Here is a 19,371-nt window from a genome sequence, read left to right on the forward strand (position 1 = left end):
AGAAAAAGATGCTTAACACAAAGGATGCCCAAGTATCTCTAGCCCTAGGAACCAAGGAGCAAAGGGAATTATGAAAGAAGGTACTTGTTACAATGGAAAATGGTCATCAAAGAAACCAATCAACATTGTATAAGGACCTTAACTAATATCTACTACTATGATCACAAAACGAAGCAAGAGACAAAACCCTTAACCTTAGCAACCCATTAAGAAGTAAAGGTCACAATTACCAAAGGCTCTATAGATTGAGGAATGAGTCCATGATGTAAATGCTCTTCCTAGGGGGTGTATCTTTCTATAATGAAGGATGGTCTGTGTGTGTGAGGTGTGATCAAGGATTAGATGTAACACTAGGCAAGTCAAAACTACCTTGCTTTGTTCCATCCTCAAGGAGCCAAGTGATAAATAGCAAGAGTATAATGCAATCAATTTGGAGGTCAAGTAAGTATATCAAGCAACTTTGGAATTGTGTCTTATCCTTGATGTGTTGTGATATTAGGGAGGGGCTAAGGGATTAGTGAAGGAGCTAGTCAATGTGGACCATTGAATATCACTAACATGACAGAACCCTAGTATAGTGATTATGCATGCAATGTCAAGGGTTTGGAGCTTTTGACATTTATTATTATTTATTTGTTTGTTTTAATAGACTAGAGTCCTTTGTACATAGATAAATGAAGATAGAGACCATAGGGATGATTATTAAGAAAGAAGGATAGGGTAGAGGATTTGGAGGGGAAGGATTGATTAAGGAGGTCACTACAATTAGATGTGCAACATGGAGTCCCAAGGAAAATTATTGATAGTAGGCATGCTCTCAATCATGTGTTCTAGGAGTCCTTGGTAGACAAAAAGCATTAGGGCATGAAGATAGAGCTGCATAAAGGTGGGTGGCATTATCCATGCATTATAATCATGAAATAGAGGAGGGGTTGGTCTTCATACATGGCATGAGGGGCTTTAAGAATAAGGATGCGTAGATAGAGGTAGATAATGGTAGAGATAAAGACAATATTAGTGAAGTTGGCAAATTTAGATATAAAGCACTAGAAGAGAAAAGAATGGCAAGTTGTAAGAGGTAAGAAGCTTTAGGCCTAGAGATTATGTAAATAGCAATTTTAGAATAGTTACATCTACCATCTAGTCTGCAACTGAAAGTTTATTGAATCAATGGGGTTGGAGACAATAGGTTGGATTTTAGGTCATTAAGGGAAAAAGTAGTGCAATAGATGAACCACACCACCTTGTAAGGTGCTGAAGGGAAGAAGAAGCATAATAGGTGAATTGTACCATGTTGTTATTTTCCTAGGAGAACAAGCATTTCCTTCAAGGTATCCCTCGTCCAACACCTCAAAGGGAAGAAGAAGTGTAATAGGTGAATTGTACCACATTGTTATTTTCCTAGGAGAACAAGCATTTCCTTCAAGGTATCCCTCGTCCAACACCTCAAAGGGAAGAAGAAGTGTAATAGGTGAATTGTACCACATTGTTATTTTCAAGGAGTGAGCATTTCATTCAAGGTAACCCTCGTCCAACACCTCAAGAATCAAAGTACATTGTTTTATAACTCTCCATTTTGCATGCCTTGATAACACACTCTACAGCCTAAACACTTATCTATCCATCATATTTGCATGCCAACCAGCTCAACTACATGAAGCCCAAACTTTACCAATCGATTTTGATCATTAATGTCCCTAGTTTTTAATTCACACATATTTTGATGGATATTTGGAGTACATCCTACAATGGATGCTCATTGTAAATTTGAGTGCCAAGCTCTCTCCCATTAAAATTTTGAAATACCATTAGCAATGCCGCCAAGGCCAAGGCCAAGAGCACGCATTGCGCTCATATAAGATGGGCTAAAATGCTAAGTGGAAGTGTGGGAAGCCTATCCAAACTTTAAAATATACTCAAACATACATAATGAAAAGTTAGATCAAGTATGCAATCTTCCATATATTAAGCTTCTGCAAGGGTGAGGTTACTTATTGTGTGAGAGCCTTCCCAAGCTCAAATGTGAGAGCTTTTTCTCTTGCTTGTGTGAATGTTCTCGTTTCTCTTCTCTCTCACTTGCATGCATGCTTGTGTTGAATGGGAAGAAAGCATGTGGACTAAGAAAAGATACCGAACGCTTGCATCACAAATTAGGAGGCCATTAAAGCCTCTCTAATCATTCAACTACAATGGTAAAAATCGAGGTGCAAGTGTGTACTTATCAAGCTTTTGAGCTTTCTTTTGCTTTCTCACTCACATTCTTGGAGTACAAAAACGAAGTACAAAAAGAGGAAGCAAGAGAGGTGAAGAGAAAATAAGCCATGTGAGATAAGTAGCTTGCAAGTCTGATCTCCCCCTCCCTACAAGTTTGCATTTTAACCTAACTAGAAGTTTGCCAACTTCAATATTACTTTTATGCCAAAAATTTTATGCTTGACTCTCTCTTACATTAACTTCTGTAGGCCCTTTGCCAAGATGATTTTATAACACTTTACCTCACAATGTCTTTGAAAGGGGACCCAATAAATGCCTCACCACTTGCTCTTCTACCCTTGCTCTTTTCATTTCAACAATTATACCATTGAAAGTAAGAGGCATCATCAATCCTTGTTTCCAAAAGTTTTTCCACTCACCAAACAAGCTTCTCACAAATGACTACAAATTGACTTCTATCTATTTTTATGCTCCAACTCACATTCACTCACACACACTCTTTTTCTTCCATAGCAACATGTCGACCCACTTGCGCACAAGATCACTCGTGCTTTTCATTATGCTTGCATCCAAGTATTCTTCCAAGTCCCTTAGCACAAACACGCAACTACTTGGAAGCATAGATCCTAACCCATTACAATAATACAAAACCTCATACAAGCGCCTTAATTATCACAATTAGCTCCTTGCCATCCTCGACCACAAGTTCATGTAATCAACAACCTATCCTTTTTAACCCATTATGACAACACAAAATCTCATACAAGCCCCTTAATTATCACAATTAGCTCCCTAACATCCTCCACCACAAGTTCACGTAGTCAACAACCCATTCTTTGGAACTATCCACTCTCGCTATCATTACTAACTATTGCAAGTTTCTATCACAAATCTTCCAAGCCCCTTAATTATCACAATTAGCTCCTTGCCATCCTCCACCACAAGTTCATGTAGTCAACGACCCATTCTTCCTAACCCATCATGACAACACAAAACCTCATACAAGCCCCTTAATTATCACAATTAGCTCCCTGACATCCTCCACCACAAGTTCATGTAGTCAACAACCCATTCTTTCTAACCCATCATGACAACACAAAACCTCGTACAAGCCCCCTAATTATCACAATTAGCTCCCATTCTCTGGAACTATCCACTCCCACTATCATTACTAACGTAGTCAACCACCCATTCTTTGGAACTATCCACTTCCACTATCATTACTAACTATTGCAAGTTTGTCACAAAACTTCCAAGTCTTATTACCAATGATCAACCACTACTATGCAAACCCCTCAAACTAGGAGTAATAAACACCAAACAATGCCATTTCACACATCTTAAGTAGATTTTCCATGGAGCCATGACCTATAGAAACAACATTGGGCACACATTTCCCATAATATGCTTCAAAGTTGAGTAAAAGCATAGTTAAAATTGCCTTCCAAGAATGGAAGATATAGAATTAAAAACCATTCATACCAATAAAAGAACAGTCTATAATGTCAATATAATGCGAATTGAAGAGCAGGATGGTAGATTCCAAAAAGGCTTAAAATCAAATTGGGATGATTAAAAGTTAAACACTCAAGCCAACAATAATAAGCTGCACAATGCACATTGGAGGTGCAATTGGAAGATATATAGTTTCTATGGCATGATATCAATACATATGCCCCCACTGGATTGTACATGCACATGTGCATTTTCGTAAAGGTGCACTTTTAAGAGTGAAAAAACCCAGTTAACTCCCAAGGAGAGTAAGAAGAGTTGCAAGGACGAGGACTAAGAGAACAACATATGAGAGTTGCTGAGACCAAGAACCGTAGACTCTAAGAGGGTAGGACCGTAGACTCTAAGAGCGTGCAATTAACAAAGAAAGCACCTGAACAGCTAGAAAACACTAAGGCTACCTCATCGAGCACATTAGATAATCAGATATTCAGAGAAACTTGTCACTTTGCTGAAAACATCAACTATAATTCAATCGCACTGGCATAGTTTCATGTTGTCAGTTAAGATAGCCCTTCTACAGTGAATTCATTTTGTACAATTATGCCACTGCAGTTGATTCCCGAGTATTTGCGAGTTGAATTCTGGCTCCATCAGTAGTTATAGAGCACTTTTGAATAATTTTTTCAATAACACTTAGGACCCATAAAAATTTTTTAGCTCATTATACAGACTTCCACCTTGGGCACCAGAAATGACCTGTGGCGAGAGTAAACATTTTTATACAGAGGAAAGCAACCCTCAGATCTGCTGTACCAGTCAAAAGGGCTTATAGCTTTTAAGGCAAAATTCCACACTTGACTGACAGTGGTGGAATACTGCATATTGCTGCAAACCATTACAAAAGCAAGCCACAAATACAAGTCGTTGCTTCAAAAGGCTGCACTCTATATTGAGATTTTTCGCTCTTGGCTTCTGTAGTATACTGATCAAGACAACGAGCTCATATCTAGTGTGAGCAGAGGTAGAGCCATAATGCTGGCAAAAAATGCAAACATAATTGCAGTAACCCACACTGGGAACCTTTTGGATGGTGCCTTCCTTGCTGATTTCTCTTTTCCCCCTACCAATGCCACAACTGTGCCTCCTGGTGCCTCAACTCGTGCAGCATTTGTGGATGGCACAGTTGGCATGGCTTCCTTGGCTTCCTGCTTGTGTTCCTGCTCAGCACACTGCGTTTGTGCTGCTTTCTGCTGTTCCATGTATTTTTCTACATATTCTGGAAACATTTTGCGGAATATAGGACTGGCAAAGCAAACAAATGGAGCTCTCCAGTTAAAACTCATTGAACATACTTTATGCAGTCTTAGAACTGTTAAAATAATCAATCAAGCATTGCATATTACCACACCTTCTGCAATTGAATGCAAGTGATGCTTTAGCTAGTCGTCGCTTTTCTTCAGTAGAAGTTGAGACACTTCCAGTTGTAGGTGTATTATCCATCTGCAGAATAACAACCTAAATGTTACATGTGAAAGCTTTCAATTGAATGAATTCTAGGTCTCTCCAACCCATTGGCTCCACAGCTTCCAACATAAAAATAAAAATTCAGTGAACATAAAAAGAATTTCCAAAAAAAGCTATTTGCTAACAACACTACAGAAACTTTCTCGATCCCATGCCTATACCTCGTATCTTGGAGGTATGGGAGAGGCAGAGCTCCTTATTTGTTAGTCACTAGCAACAACATAAGCTAATCTGACTGGCAGTAATAAGAACACCCCATACATAGGAATAGATTCTTTCTATCTAAAGCAAATAATAATAATGCCCCAGTTTGACCATTATGTCTATGGAGACCCCCTCGTTAGGTCACAAACCATTCCACTCACTACTAAAACAGATTTGAAAGATGATGTAGAATCTATCTGCAACATTCTTACATCATTATCAAAGACTTCCCAAATCCATTGTCATAATTCAGTCAATACTACATCTGCCAATGCACTTCTGACAGCAACAGATCTGCCACTTCTCCTCAAACCGCACAAGGACTTACCTACCAACTTATTCTTGTGTTGTAAATAGCATTGACAACACAAAACAAGTAAATGCGCAAAATTTAGAAGCCCTTAAGTAAGCACTGAAGCCAAATCATTACGAATTGTTCGTGAAAGCAACGAAAAATGAAAGGCTTGACATGATAAATAAAGAAAGACATGAAACCCCCCTCACTCCCCCCCCCAAAAAAAGAAAAAAAGAAAAAAAAAAGTCAAACATGCTTAGTGATAAATACACAGGAAAGTATTGCATAAGTGAGAGAGCCCAATCCATGTGAAACAGGTAAGAAGGGGCTGTGCATAAGCATCCAAACACTGAGATTCCAATAAAAGAGGCATGTCAACATTGCCATACACCCTTCGACCACAGATGTATCTTGGTGATGCAAAAGAGATGACTTGAAGTTCATATTGCAGGACAACCCTGTCTCTTTCACCTTTGCAAATAACCTAGTATCTATACAACAGCCAGCTTTCAAACATGAGACAGGTCATGGTGAAATAATAAGGCAATTTGTGATGATATAAGAAAGAAGACTTCCAACATGATGTACGAAAGAAGACAGTTAAAGTTATAGAGCAAGCACTTGCAACATGTCCGGCAGATCTCCAATTGAACATGTTTCTGAGTTCTATAGAAACTTACCATGAACGACAATAACCCTGTTAGAATACTGCAAGAGGCACATGCATAAAATGACAAGCAGTAAGTATCCTGCCAATAAAAAGGTTTAAAGAAAAAAAACTACAAGTGAGCACCATACAAGAAGCAATAAAACATACCTCGATACAGACCACATGGGATTCCATGTTTCTGGATGAACTGTACAAATTAATAAGATACATCAAGGAGATAAGAACTCAATATTTAACCTCAAAATACAAAAATTCAACCTCAGACTAAAATAGCTTGGCTATATACACAAATTGCAAGGCACTTACAATCACTCATAGACATGCAAATTTTTTTTTGAGTTGCAAACCTTCCATTTGGTGTAATCATACTGCATAGAAAATAGATGTGAAATGAGTTAAGAGGATCTTTCATGAACAAAATATTGTAACTATTTGCATGTTTTAATATTTCACAAAAAATATCTGTGACATCTATATGCATTGGAATTTTAACATTTGCAAATCTTCAATTAGGAACTCTTACAAAACTTTCAAGTCAAAGGTTTGTACTTCAAACAGCTTCCATTATAGCCAATTTGTGTCCGTGGACTTAATAAGCCACAATATGCAAAGATTGTCCTTTAGATTTCACAGGCTTTATGAGTATACACTTCTAAGAACATTGGGTGCCACTTCCATTTTCATGGCTTTCCACTTCTAAAATACAGATTTGCAAGTCACATCTGATATCATACTGCCAAGCTTTTCTTTTGTTCCTTCTTGCTTGGTGTTTTTCTGTTTTGGGAGGGTGGGAAGGGGGACCTTCCACCCAAACTGCCAAATGGCGATGAGAGAGAAGCAGGTGGCATATGTCATAGCAGATGGCAGCTATCTTGCTCCTCCTGGAGGTCACCTGTGATCTTTCCTTATATGCGTGGAAATGGAAACTTTCAGTTGAATGGCTACTTGTTATTAATGCAACTTAAGAAAGTGCCACACTTGTTACTTGTCACTTTCTTTTTATAACTTAGCTCTACTTTCCTGGCCACACTCTAGTCGGTTTAAGCCTATGCTCAGTTTTCACATACACATTACATACTCGGTCTTGACAAGTTCCAGGTGTCATTGGAGCCCCTTCCTGAGAGTTTTGTGTGCTGCAGCTATTCAGCAACTACCGTCGCTGCAGATAACTCAGAAACAAGCATGTTCTTCATCACAATGGATGAGCATTTGGTCAGATCCTTGATTGCTTGCATGCTTGCTTTGAGATACAGCAGTCTACAACAATAGATCTTAACTGCTTAAACAAAATAACTGAAAGATGAAAATGCAGACAGTAGAGACATAAGAAATGGCACTAGATGTTCATTTGGCATCAAGATCTCTAAAAACATGGTTCCAATGTTGCTTGCCCAAATTCAAAACCATTGCAAAGAAGATAAACAATATCATCAGATGAAGTGACCCCCCTTCAAGAAATCTCTAGTTTTGGTGCTCCCTCAAGATGATTTTTAGGGCTTGCGCTATGTTTACAATCCCTTCTTGGTTCCAATTTTGGTCCTAAGAGGGGGTATTAAGCTTAAATATGCATAGCTCTTTACTACATCCCCAAAACTCAAATATTATCAAACTTCCATTAAAAAGAAATGTGTTCCTAGAGAGTGTCTAAGCCAAACCCTAATTTAAGAGTATCCACTCATCTATAAATGGCCAGGCTGCCCACCAGTCAGCCTATCTTTTTATGCAGATTGTGGCATCTGTTCTCTGCTGTCAACACCCCTTCTAGCAGGTATCTCAATTCGAGGCCACTATCCTTCAGTTGGCACCTACTTCTAGACCATCTCCTACTGCTGGCAACAGTTTTCCAGCCTGCTGCCACACCCGACAGACTGCATTTTACTGCTGTCCACCACCTGCTGCCTGCATATATCACATGCTGCTAACATTGACATTAATGCTGCATTTGCTGATATGGAGATCCGTACAGCCGGGCACACTGTCAAAGCAGCTGCATTTTGCTGCGGCACCTGTTGCATGCATCATCCTGACTGCTTTCAGCCTGCTGCCCACTGTTTGAGCAGTCAAGTCTAACCTAACACTGATCCAAAATCTCCATATCTGCATTTGCTGCTGCCATACACTTTTAGAGCCTGTTCACTCTATTTCAAGATCAAGGACAACACACTCTCCAGCTCACACTCTGCCCTGGTCCTAGAGACATGGGAGTTTGAGGTTTCGTATTCACTGTGCATTCTCTGTTTACTGCATGAGCATTGTATTTATTCGTTATTCTTCATTCATCTTCAATGTTCATTGTATCTAAGTTACCCTAACCATACTAACTTCTTTGAGCAGTCTATGCTTTGTCATACGATTGTGTTTGTTATCTATAGACCAGTATTTCTTTACACACAACAATAGTAATAGAGCGGATTCGGCCATTGATGCTACCTCCGAGCTCAACTCCACCCTTCCATCTATCTGCAACATGATCACCACCATTTTTCATCTTAATCACCAAGCTCAAACACGACACTACCCTTTGGTCTAACATCACCACTCTACGGCAACAACCAATGCTACAACTTTGCACACAATCTCCATCAGAAGAAGGCCATTGATGCTACCTCCGGGCTCAACTCCACCCTTCCATCTATCCGCAACATGATCGCCACCATTTTTCATCTTAATCACCAAGCTCAAACACAACAACGCCCTTTGGTCTAACATCACCACCCTGTAGCAATGCCCAAGGCTACAGCTTTGCACGCAATCTCAATTGGAAGAAGAATTGCATGTTGTCAATAGCTTGGCACGCCACCTATCCCAACCTCTGGACTTGTCTCAACCTCTCACCTACCTCGAGCCTATTGACCCCTTTCTTCTATGTTGACCAATTGTGCCACACCTTGTCACCTCCATCCTACTATCATGAGTCACATGCTACCCTCACCAATCAACCCACCCAACATGCAATCATCACATCTCCAACTTCATGTCACCCGATCATCATGCCATTTGCAAATTCTCTCCCCCCCCCCTCTCTCTCTCTCTCTCTCTCTCTCTCTCTCTCTCTCTCTCTCCCGGTCATGGAGAACTCATATGTTGGTCTCACCAATGAGCTCCACCACACGACATGGCCATCGCAAAACGCAAAGTGCTCAATGGACAGCCCTAACAAACCAATATGCCTAATGACCATGAATCAAATGAGTCATTTTCTAATATCCCAAAGGCTTTACTATAGCATAAAGCAAAACATAGCTTTTCATAATATATAACCAAATTCTCGTAAGGCACAGTACTCAATGGACAATTATGATGAACCAATCTATCATCTGCTAATGACCATGAATGATGAAATCCACTTCCCAAAATTAGCAAGGCTTTCCTACCTGCATAGAGCAAAAAAACAATTTGCCGTGATAATCACATCCTAGTCTAGCTAAGGCCAAGGCAGCTTATACTGCCGAATACCTTTATCATTTTCACATATACACATACACATGTACATGCACATGCAAATACCCCAATATAAATGCACACACAAATATTGTTATACACATGAACATATGCCATTTATAGGCACCAAATAAAAAGTGCAAATAAGTGAACAACAAGAATACACACCTAAAATCCAAATAAAATATATAAAAATCAAATTCAACAAAACATAATGAGCATCAACCAACTACATTTCAAAACCCTTGGGCAAACTGAAGGAAATCTTGGTCTTCCCTCCAAACCAAATGGCCATGCAATAAGAAACAAAGCCTAGCCTAATCGAAGGCTCATCCAAATGCTTGTCTTTTGCAATTCTCACTTAATTGCAATATGCTTAGACATGTTGTAAAATGTTGTCATCTATTGTATGGCAATAACACATGCACCTAATATTAGCTTGAATTTGAACCCTCAAGCCTCATCAATTGTTTACTTTAAAGTAGGAATCTTATGAAACTAATATGCCAATCTTACGAAACAACCAACATATGTGTTCATAGATCCCTATAAACTCTACATACTTGTAGATCAAAAATAGCTCCATGATGAAGCTCCTAACGAATTATTCCATGCAGCATATGATAACGATCCAATTGCTACACACTCACTCCATGGAAATAAGCAATATGGGAGCATTGCAATTTCAATAAAGTTATTGGCCTTGAAAAAACTACCTCACTAAAATCTCTTCTATTGAACACAACCATTAGTCTATAAATACTATTGAGACTCTAGAGCACGCTGTAAGTCCAACTCTGGCTCACTATTTTACTGCAAGCACAGCCTACTCAACTTGTCCAAAGTGATGATAAGTGAGGATATTTGCTATACTCTCCTCCTAACTTTGTACAATTGATGACAAGTGCATGCAATATCTCACAAATGTTACTCAAGCATCATAAGTTGGCAACCATTTAGAGATGTTTAGACTAGGCAAAGAACTTCAACAAAGTGATCATGTCTCACCTGCACACAAATGTCCACATACACCCATATGTGCACAAAATGAGAAAGACGTTGGCCAACACAGAATAAAGCTACATTTAGTGGTCAGTCCTATCTTTCTAAACAACAAGAGGGTTTGAATTTTTCATGATTCCTCTTTCCTTTTGGTCCAACCCAATTGCAAGACATTGGGACTTCACAAAGGACCTCATGCTCACCTGCCACAAGCTTGCAATTCTAATGGGAAAAGACCAAATGATAAGTGTTGTCTCTATTACTAAATGTTTGCAATTTTGTTAGGGAAAGACCAAATGATAGCATTGCAATTGGGCCTCATAAAAGGTCAGTTCAAGCCAACCTTTCAAAGGTCAGCCCACAAAGGCAAACATGATGTCTAAGATTCAAGAATCTGTCAAACAACACAGAGTATTCCAACATCGGACATCGATAAGTGTGAGGCACCAATGCTAAAAACATAAGAAATTCACCATTAAATGGTTTTAAACATGGATGTATCACCGCATTTAAAACTCACTTCTGAGAGAAATGCGAGCAAATGTGGACTGCCTTCTAGCCTTCTGTTAATTGCTATCAGTCCAATTATCTGATTCTACCTTGAGAAATAACTCACCACCCAGGGCACAAACAATCTAACCCAGCAACTAATTGATACAGCACGAAAGATCAGAAGACTGTACAAAAGTGGTTAAAATCCCATCCTTACCTTATGCCTGGAGGTTTGAATGGATACTCGGGAGGAAACTTAACTTTTCCATGATAAACTCCACCTAAAAATGTAAAGTGGATGAAAAGTTTGGTCGAGTATTTTGTCAAATCTCACACATTCTTATACATTTTCAAGCTCAAATTCACAAATTAGGTGATTACCAGCAAAAGGAGTCCCCTCACTTCCTTCGAGCACATAATCTACAGTTCATTGATTGACTACTCAAATGTGTATTCAAAGTAGTATGGACAAAAAGTCATACTAAAAGAATTCAAAAGTCAGTAATTGATAGAATATTCTCCGAAACTTACGCCATTCTAAGATGTCATTTGGAGAAGGTTTGGCAACTACATGAGGCACTGGTTCCTGCAATCAAGCAAGTCCTCTTAAGGCACATATGCAACAAATTTTAACTTGGAAACCAAGATGCATTTAAAATAACATAGTTGTCAACTGAATCAGATAGCCAAAATTTGTAAAGGCAGGCAGCATAAACATCATTCTGAAGAAAGAAATTGCTGTGACTTGTATATCACACTGCCCCATAACCCTTTATCACATACACAAAATGATCTGTCAGAATTGCACTCATATACCTCATTGACTTTAATTATTAAGAAACCAGAAGTAGCAGCATGCGCTACATATTCAAAGAAGATGTAACAGAAAACAGATCTTGATTCAACCACGATACTTCAGCATGGATATGCAACGCAGACATCTTACTCATGAAGAAAGAACACGTAATGACTATTGCTTCAAGGTCGGGGCATTAAATACAGAAATGCGCATTATCTATTTCCGAGTAGATTAGCAGTTGAGGAATCAAACGGTCTAAAGTTCAGCCAGCACAAACGCAGAAACTTCGTGCGGTGAAGATTCGTCCATCTGTCGTTTTAGTAAGATGAGGTTTGCGCGACTAAAGAAACTGAAAGCGAACGGCACTCCCGATCGGGTTGAAAGTTCAACGAAATTTTGGCATGTAGACACAACCAAACCCTAAATTATACAGAGGGAAGCTGAAAACCCTACAATGTACAGTAAAAGAAGAACAGTGCGAGAAGGAAAGGAGGGGAAGACGAAAATCTACCTTGCAAAGAGCTCTGAATTCCTTCTGAAGCCGTTGGACGCAAGCTCGATCCGCCATACGAGGGGCAGCGCCAAACCAGGAAGGCCGGGGTAAAGTCACGGGATCGAAACGAGGCAGACAGCGGGGCAGGCCAGCGAAAGACACGAGGCAGGCGGGGGGGAGCTCCTCGCGCGCTCTGTGTCTCCCTCTCTCTCTCTCTCAGAGTTAATAGCACGCTGGCTGGCTGCGTAACAGATCGGAGAGAAGGAAGGAAGGAACGCAGGCAGCTGAATCAAAGAAATCAACGTCCTCCAAAATCCAAATGTATCCCGAAATAGGGCCCCAAAAAATAAGAATAATAATTAATAATAAATGACGATGATGCTGGTGGTGACGTGAAGATGTCCAACGTACTTCTGAGGAGTGGTGCCACGCGGAAAAATATTTTTGGGAGCCAATGCTAAAATAACCTTCGGCCTTTTCAATTCACCATTTCGGTCATCGGTATCACAAAAGCCAGAATTGAACCCACGCCAATAGGATAACTAAAACATCTATCTATATCTATTCTAAACTACTATATTATTTTCATTATAGGTTCGGGAAGCGCGTATATTCCTACCCCCTCCCCAAACCTCCCCTTTTTTATTAAAACCCTCTCTTTCTCATGTGCAATCTCTCCCTCCCTCTTCTCCCTCTCCTTTTTAATTAAGTCCCCATCTCTCTCACATATAAGCACTCTGTCTCTCTTTCCTCTCCTTTTTTCATTAAATATTTTTAAAAGTTTTTTAATTTAATAAATTTTTGACATAGTTTTTCACATACCTTGAAACAGAGGGGAGAAGGGAGAGAGAAGCAAAAGGGGAGAGAGAGAGAGAGAGGTATAGAAAGATGAAATATAAAATTTAAAAAAGATAAAAGAAAAGAAAGGAAAAAAGAATAGAGAGAAAGAGAGAGAGAGGAGAGAGAGAAAAGAAAGGGGAGAGGGGGGGAGAGAGAGAGAGGAAATATGAACACAGAGAATTATAAAAGGCAAGGAGAGAGGGGAGAGAGTATAAATAAGAGGAGAGAGAAACAAAGAGAGAAGAAATAAACAAGGGAAAAAGAGAAAAAAAAGAAAAGGAGAGAGAAGGAAACTAGGTTGACATATGCAACTCAGTAAAGGAGTATGAAGTTTTATATGCAATTCTTGCATGTTTGTTATGTAGGAGTTTTACTAATGGTGTTTAGACATGTGACGTGTTTTGAAGCGAAGTACATTTGTGGATAAGATTTTGCATTGTTTAAATAATACATAGAGGATGTTGAAAGGAGAATATGTATGCACATATAGTTCAAGTCAATAATCGTGAATATAAACGCTTACTTTTTTTTTCTATGTTAAATGAGGTTTCTTCTTTTCAAAAAAATACTTTTTACATCTTATTGGGTGTCCATATAGGTTGTTGTACCCTATCACAATTGCATTTTTCTTACAGATGGTCACTTGCTCAAAATTCCTTGCCTTATCTATTCTATTAACTATTGTTTCTATGTTGACCTCAAAGTTATCTTCGAACAATTGGAATGTTTCTATGTCTTTCTTCATTTTCTTGATGGGATTTCTTCAGTGTTATTGGATTCTTTTGTTGATGTTGGTCATTTATCATACGTGCTCCTTGCCGTTTTTCTTGCATCTTATGTTATGGATAAAGTACTTGCTTTTGAGTCTCTGCATTGGCGTTTTTGGACTCGCTCGTGGGTCTTAGTTGCAGATGGTGCCTGACAATATAGAAGTTCTTGAGCTTGTGGCAGGAATTGCAGTGGTTGAGGTTGCAAATTTGGAGCTGGCAGAAGTTTGGTTTCTTCTTAGTTTACTTCTGTCTGCATTTTTGCGAGAGAAGTTGATATTGTTATCATTAGTATTTTTTAATGTTTGAGAAAATGTCATTATTGTTTTTTAATGTTTGAGAACTTGCATGTTACGTAGTTTATGTTGCTAAATAGATCAGAGTTGGAACCAATTTTCTAGGTATCCTTGGCTTCTAGTGTATGGGGCTTCTTTTTTCGTGACTTCTACCAGTTGGTTGAGCAAGATGTTAAATTTGTAGTGTAGCAGCTCAATCGGGTATATTCCAATGCCATTTATTCTTTTGTCCAGTAGTGCTTGGGCCATGCTTGTTCGTAATGGATTGTCAACCATGTCTTCATACTCAAGTTTGAGTCTATCGAGTATATATTTAAGGAATCCTGCACGTTAAGTGCATATGAGTTCGCGTTGTTGTTTCTAGTAAAAATTAAGGTTATGAAGTTTTAAGAGGTTGTGTACCAGTTGCAAGCTTGTCATTTGATGTGAGACGAGGTTCATTGTCAAGAATTTGAGTACATGTGACCATCATTTTTTGGAGCTCGTTGTACATTGTGAAGCCATTGACATATGTTGATGGCTTTTGACCTACAATGTTTGCCATTCTCATCTGGTTTATTGTTACGTACTTGCGATTTTGCGTATTTGCAGGACAGTTGTCGTTATGGTGCTAGGTGTTCGTGTGGTTTTGAATGTGGTTAGGTGAAGTAATCTACTAGTTTTTTTATACATAGTAGGTTTGTTTGGTTTGTGTGTACCTCATCCAGAGTCATATTTGCCTTGTCGGGTGTTGTGTATCTGTAAAGGGAAAAATGAGGAAAGTACATTAGTTTTTTGATAAATCTATTAGTTGGAGAATAAAATTTGGAGAACACATTAGTCTATTAACAAATAACATTTGAAAGAAGGTATAGAATAATGATTTATTACTTGCTACAAGAAGCATATCAGATTTTTGTGTGATAAAATGTGTTGTATTCAATCTTTTTTTTTTAGTTGTGTTGTTTCTTTACTTTGAGTCATGGTATCGAGAAAGGTGTTGAAGCAAAGGCAGATAGATTCGGAATGCCAACAATACACAAATTTCTTCTTTCGATTACATGGAAGAGTATTACATATACTAATCCTGGCCTGTACATATTTCTAATGTGTAGAAGTGGTTTTTGGTTCAGTGTGGCTCCTTGCGATTTGTCACCAGTGATCATGTATGCAAGTGTCAAAGAGAATGTGGATTTATGGTACCACATACTATTCAGTGCCTTGCATTGGTGCTTGCTTCTCCGCAAGGTGAGTGCATTCGTCTAAATATTGATGGACTAGATCTGTTCAATTATGTAGTATTTGTGTAGAATTTACTTGTTGTACTTGCAAATATCTTCCTTGTGTGTGCATATGATTGTTATTTTTTGGTCGACGAAATCTAGGATGCCCTTCTCATTGATCATGCACTGACCTAAGCATTCATATATCTCTTGCTTTGTTGGACAATGATACGTGATCACTTGAAGGAACTGTAGGCATGGCAAGTCACGTGTGTGCCGAACTGAGGTTTGGAGAGTATGTTGATTTCCATGTGCCCAGTATGAGGAGGACGTGATGTCACATTGTTCACAGAACTCGATTTGATGGTTGCAAATAGGTGGTAACTGTGTAAGATCGCCAAATAATATCATGAGCTTCTTGCTGAATGGATTGAGCAACAAGCCTTGACAAACACTCACTATCTAACATACAATTATATCGAATGTTGCCTTATTAACATGGACATCTCATCAATGATAATTGTGTTAGTTTCTCTTATTACAATGTAGAGTTCATTCATCTCTTGCAATTGTATTAGATATTGTTGTGTACGTATTGGGCAATACATCAAAAGGATTATAGAGCTCCATCATGAAAGCTTTCCATTCGACCCAATGCTCCAAGCAAAACACGAGAATGAAACATGTTACTGGTGCACAAATCGAACGCCGTATGCGCGCGTAGTGAGTGTCAGAAGGTCTCCAAGAACAAAATAACTCTACTTTTTGCACAAAAAACAATGAAGAAAACTTGCACAACATGAACAAGAGACTAATTGGGTGTAATCTCCCCCCGTGCCTTGTATAAGCGCTCCACAAAGCATGTATTTAATATATTATTCATCTTCAAGCTCAAATAATAGCCCAATTTATAATTAGCACGCTTTAGCTTTTGTGTTTGCTTTTGTGCCACTAAAGAATTAAAGCTATTGGGCACCCAAGAAGTCAGGCGGTACCCAAATACAATGTCCAATACAAATATTTAAATCGTGCGTCCATGCGCATACAAAAGTAATAAATAAATATCAAGCGCTTTGATAAATAAGCGCGTCAAAATATGGATGCCATGCCTAAGATACATGCCCATAAAAAATTGATGATAATTTGAATACACGCTATTCTCCAATGCTTTCCAATACCACCGCTGCTTGCTCTACACATCAACTGAAGCATTCACAATTGTTAGAAAAATAATACAATTAAACCGACAAAAGTGAATACCTAGCAATCTTCAGCTACAAAAATAAATTGGTAAAAACTCAATCCTAACCTTAATCTATTACGAGTGCGCACTCAGAACTCATAAACGTTTGTTAATTTAAATATGTATTTGGCGGAATCACCCGCTATGGAATCACCTACTTACATATTAAATTAACAAAACGCCCGAAAAGGATAGGCGTCCCCATCGACTTTTCGCACAAAGAATCCACCTTGTGTATGAGCCCCGGTAATAAAATTTTACATAATCCACGGCAAAACCTCACGGAATCCACCGTGGAATATGCCTCCTGGCATCATACCCCCGGGGTGGGATAGCAATTGTCCTCAATTGCTATTAGCTCAATGTGGACTTAACAGTGTGAAAAGCACTTAGGTCTCTAGCATGCATCCATTGGGCCTCTTCAACAGGATAATTTTTAAACTTGACCAAATATCTAGAATATCTACGGCCAGTTCTAGTGGTCAAAAGTCAGTATCTATAATAGTTTCAGGCTCAAGGATTTTAATTTCGTCATCTAGCAAATGAGGGTTTTCATAGACAGGGTGTACAAGTAGTTGTCCTCTAAAAGGTCATAATAAACTGATATGGAAAGTGTTATGGATTTTCCAATGTTGTGGTAATTCTAGTTTGAATGCATTGTCATTGATTTTGTGTATAATCTTGCATGGGCCATAAAATCTAGGTGCTAATTTGACAACGGGGTGTTTATCTACACTTTGTAATCTGCGTTTTTCAATTCGTAACCAAACATAATCATCAACTTTAAAATTCATAGCATGTCTTTTCTTGTTTGCTTGTTTTGTGTATGATTGCTAGGCTTTGGCAATCATATCTTTAACTTCATCAAAAATAGTAGCATGCATGTTAGCAATATCATCAGTAGTCTGAATTTTATTTGATAATGATGTAATAAGTGTAGGCAATAGATATCCATAAATAACTTCAAATGGTGCTTTCTTTGTAGTTGTATGTGGTGTGTTATTATATGCAAACTGAAGTAAATGTAGATATGTATCCCATGTATGTGGTTTTGAAATGGTGTAAGCACGCAAAAGATCTAAAATAGTACTTTTAGTAGCTTTTGTTTGACCATTTGTTTCAGGATGAAATGTAGATGAAAAATCAATCTTTGTTCCTAAGTTAGCAAACAAAGTAATCCAAAAATTATTGCAAAATCTAGAATCACGATCAGAAATAATGACTTTTGGTAAACCATGGTTAGTGAAAACAGTTTTCAAAAACAATTGAGCATCTTGAGATGCAGTTAAAGTTTTCTTGCATGGAATAAAATATGCTTGTTTGCTGAACCTATCTACAACAGTCCAAATCATATCATGATTAGCTTTAGTGTTAGGTAGACCAGTGATAAAATCCATTGAAATCTATTCCCATAGGCGTGATGGAATGGATAATGGCATTAATAAACCATATTGTTTACCATGGTGTCTTTTAACTCGTTGACAAATTAAGCATTCAGATACAAAAGTAGATACATCAGTGTCCATATGTGGCCAATAAAAATCTTCAATCAATGTACGCAAAGTAGATATAATTCCTCTATGACCTTGATATGGGGAACAATGAATTTCATGCAAAATAAATGATCGAAATGGAACAGTCACACATAATCTTTTTTCATAAAACATAAATCCATTAGTGTAAGACAGTGAATCAATAAGAATCCAATTATTTGCAACTAGTTTATTCCAATCAGCTTGAAAAGTAGGATCTTGGTGATAAGTATCTTTCATAGGAATAAGGGAATCAAATGATATCACATAAATATTTTGAATTGTCGGTCTTCTACTCAATGCATCAGCAACAACATTCTCTTTTCCAGGTTGATATTGTATAAGGGAATGAAAACTTTAAATAAAAGCAACATATTTAATGTGTCGGTTAGATATTTGTGGTTGACTAAGAAGATGTCTAATGCTTTGTTGGTTAGTTTTGATCATGAATTCAGAGCCTATTAAATAATGTTTCCATTGACGTAAGGCTTGTACTACGGCTAGCAATTCTTTGTTATAGGTAGAATATTTAAGTTCAAATGGTTTGAGTTTGTAGCTAGAGTAAGCTATGGGGTGAGAATCTTGCATAAGAACTGCTCCTATTCTAGATCCACTAGCGTCAATAACTACTAAAAAGAATGGTCTATTGAAGTCAGGTAATTGTAATATAGGAGCATGAGTTAAAGCATATTTCAGCAAATCAAAGGACTTTTGTTGATTGTCAGACCAATTATACACGATACCCTTCTTTAAGAGTTTTGTCAAAGGTAATGCAAGCAATGAGAAATTCCTCACAAATTTTATGTGAAAGCTAGCAAGACCTAGAAAAGAACGTAATTCATGTACATTTTTAGGTATTGACCAATTTAAAATTACTTCTATCTTTTTAGGGTCGACATTAA

General features: G+C 38.1%; 1 protein-coding gene across 1 annotated transcript; it reads right to left on the reverse strand.

Moving 5' to 3' along the window:
* Positions 1-4,593: 4,593 nt before the first annotated feature.
* LOC148016392 (ubiquitin-conjugating enzyme E2 34-like) lies at positions 4,594-12,894 on the reverse strand. The gene is made up of 9 exons (XM_087663666.1): positions 12,608-12,894; positions 11,829-11,883; positions 11,679-11,717; positions 11,515-11,578; positions 6,669-6,730; positions 6,510-6,549; positions 6,373-6,400; positions 5,078-5,169; positions 4,594-4,971 (listed from the first exon to the last, which is right to left on the reverse strand). The coding sequence occupies exons 1-9, from the start codon at positions 12,662-12,664 to the stop codon at positions 4,656-4,658; spliced, it is 753 nt and encodes a 250-aa protein (XP_087519792.1). The 5' UTR covers positions 12,665-12,894; the 3' UTR covers positions 4,594-4,655.
* Between the last annotated feature and the right edge of the window lie 6,477 nt (positions 12,895-19,371).

Source organism: Lygodium microphyllum, chromosome 23 (assembly GCF_053477565.2).
Source record: "Lygodium microphyllum isolate KBCC chromosome 23, Lygodium_microphyllum_v1.1.10, whole genome shotgun sequence".
NCBI lineage: Eukaryota > Viridiplantae > Streptophyta > Polypodiopsida > Schizaeales > Lygodiaceae > Lygodium > Lygodium microphyllum.

Excerpts from the sequence above, each read along its gene's own strand:
- LOC148016392 (XM_087663666.1), bottom strand. The coding sequence starts at position 12,664 with ATGGCGGATCGAGCTTGCGTCCAACGGCTTCAGAAGGAATTCAGAGCT. Across the intron at positions 11,884-12,607 it reads AATTCAGAGCTCTTTGCAAG|GAACCAGTGCCTCATGTAGT; the intron begins GTAGATTTTCGT and ends GCTTGATTGCAG. Across the intron at positions 6,731-11,514 it reads TTCAAACCTCCAGGCATAAG|TATGATTACACCAAATGGAA; the intron begins GTAAGGATGGGA and ends TTTTCTATGCAG.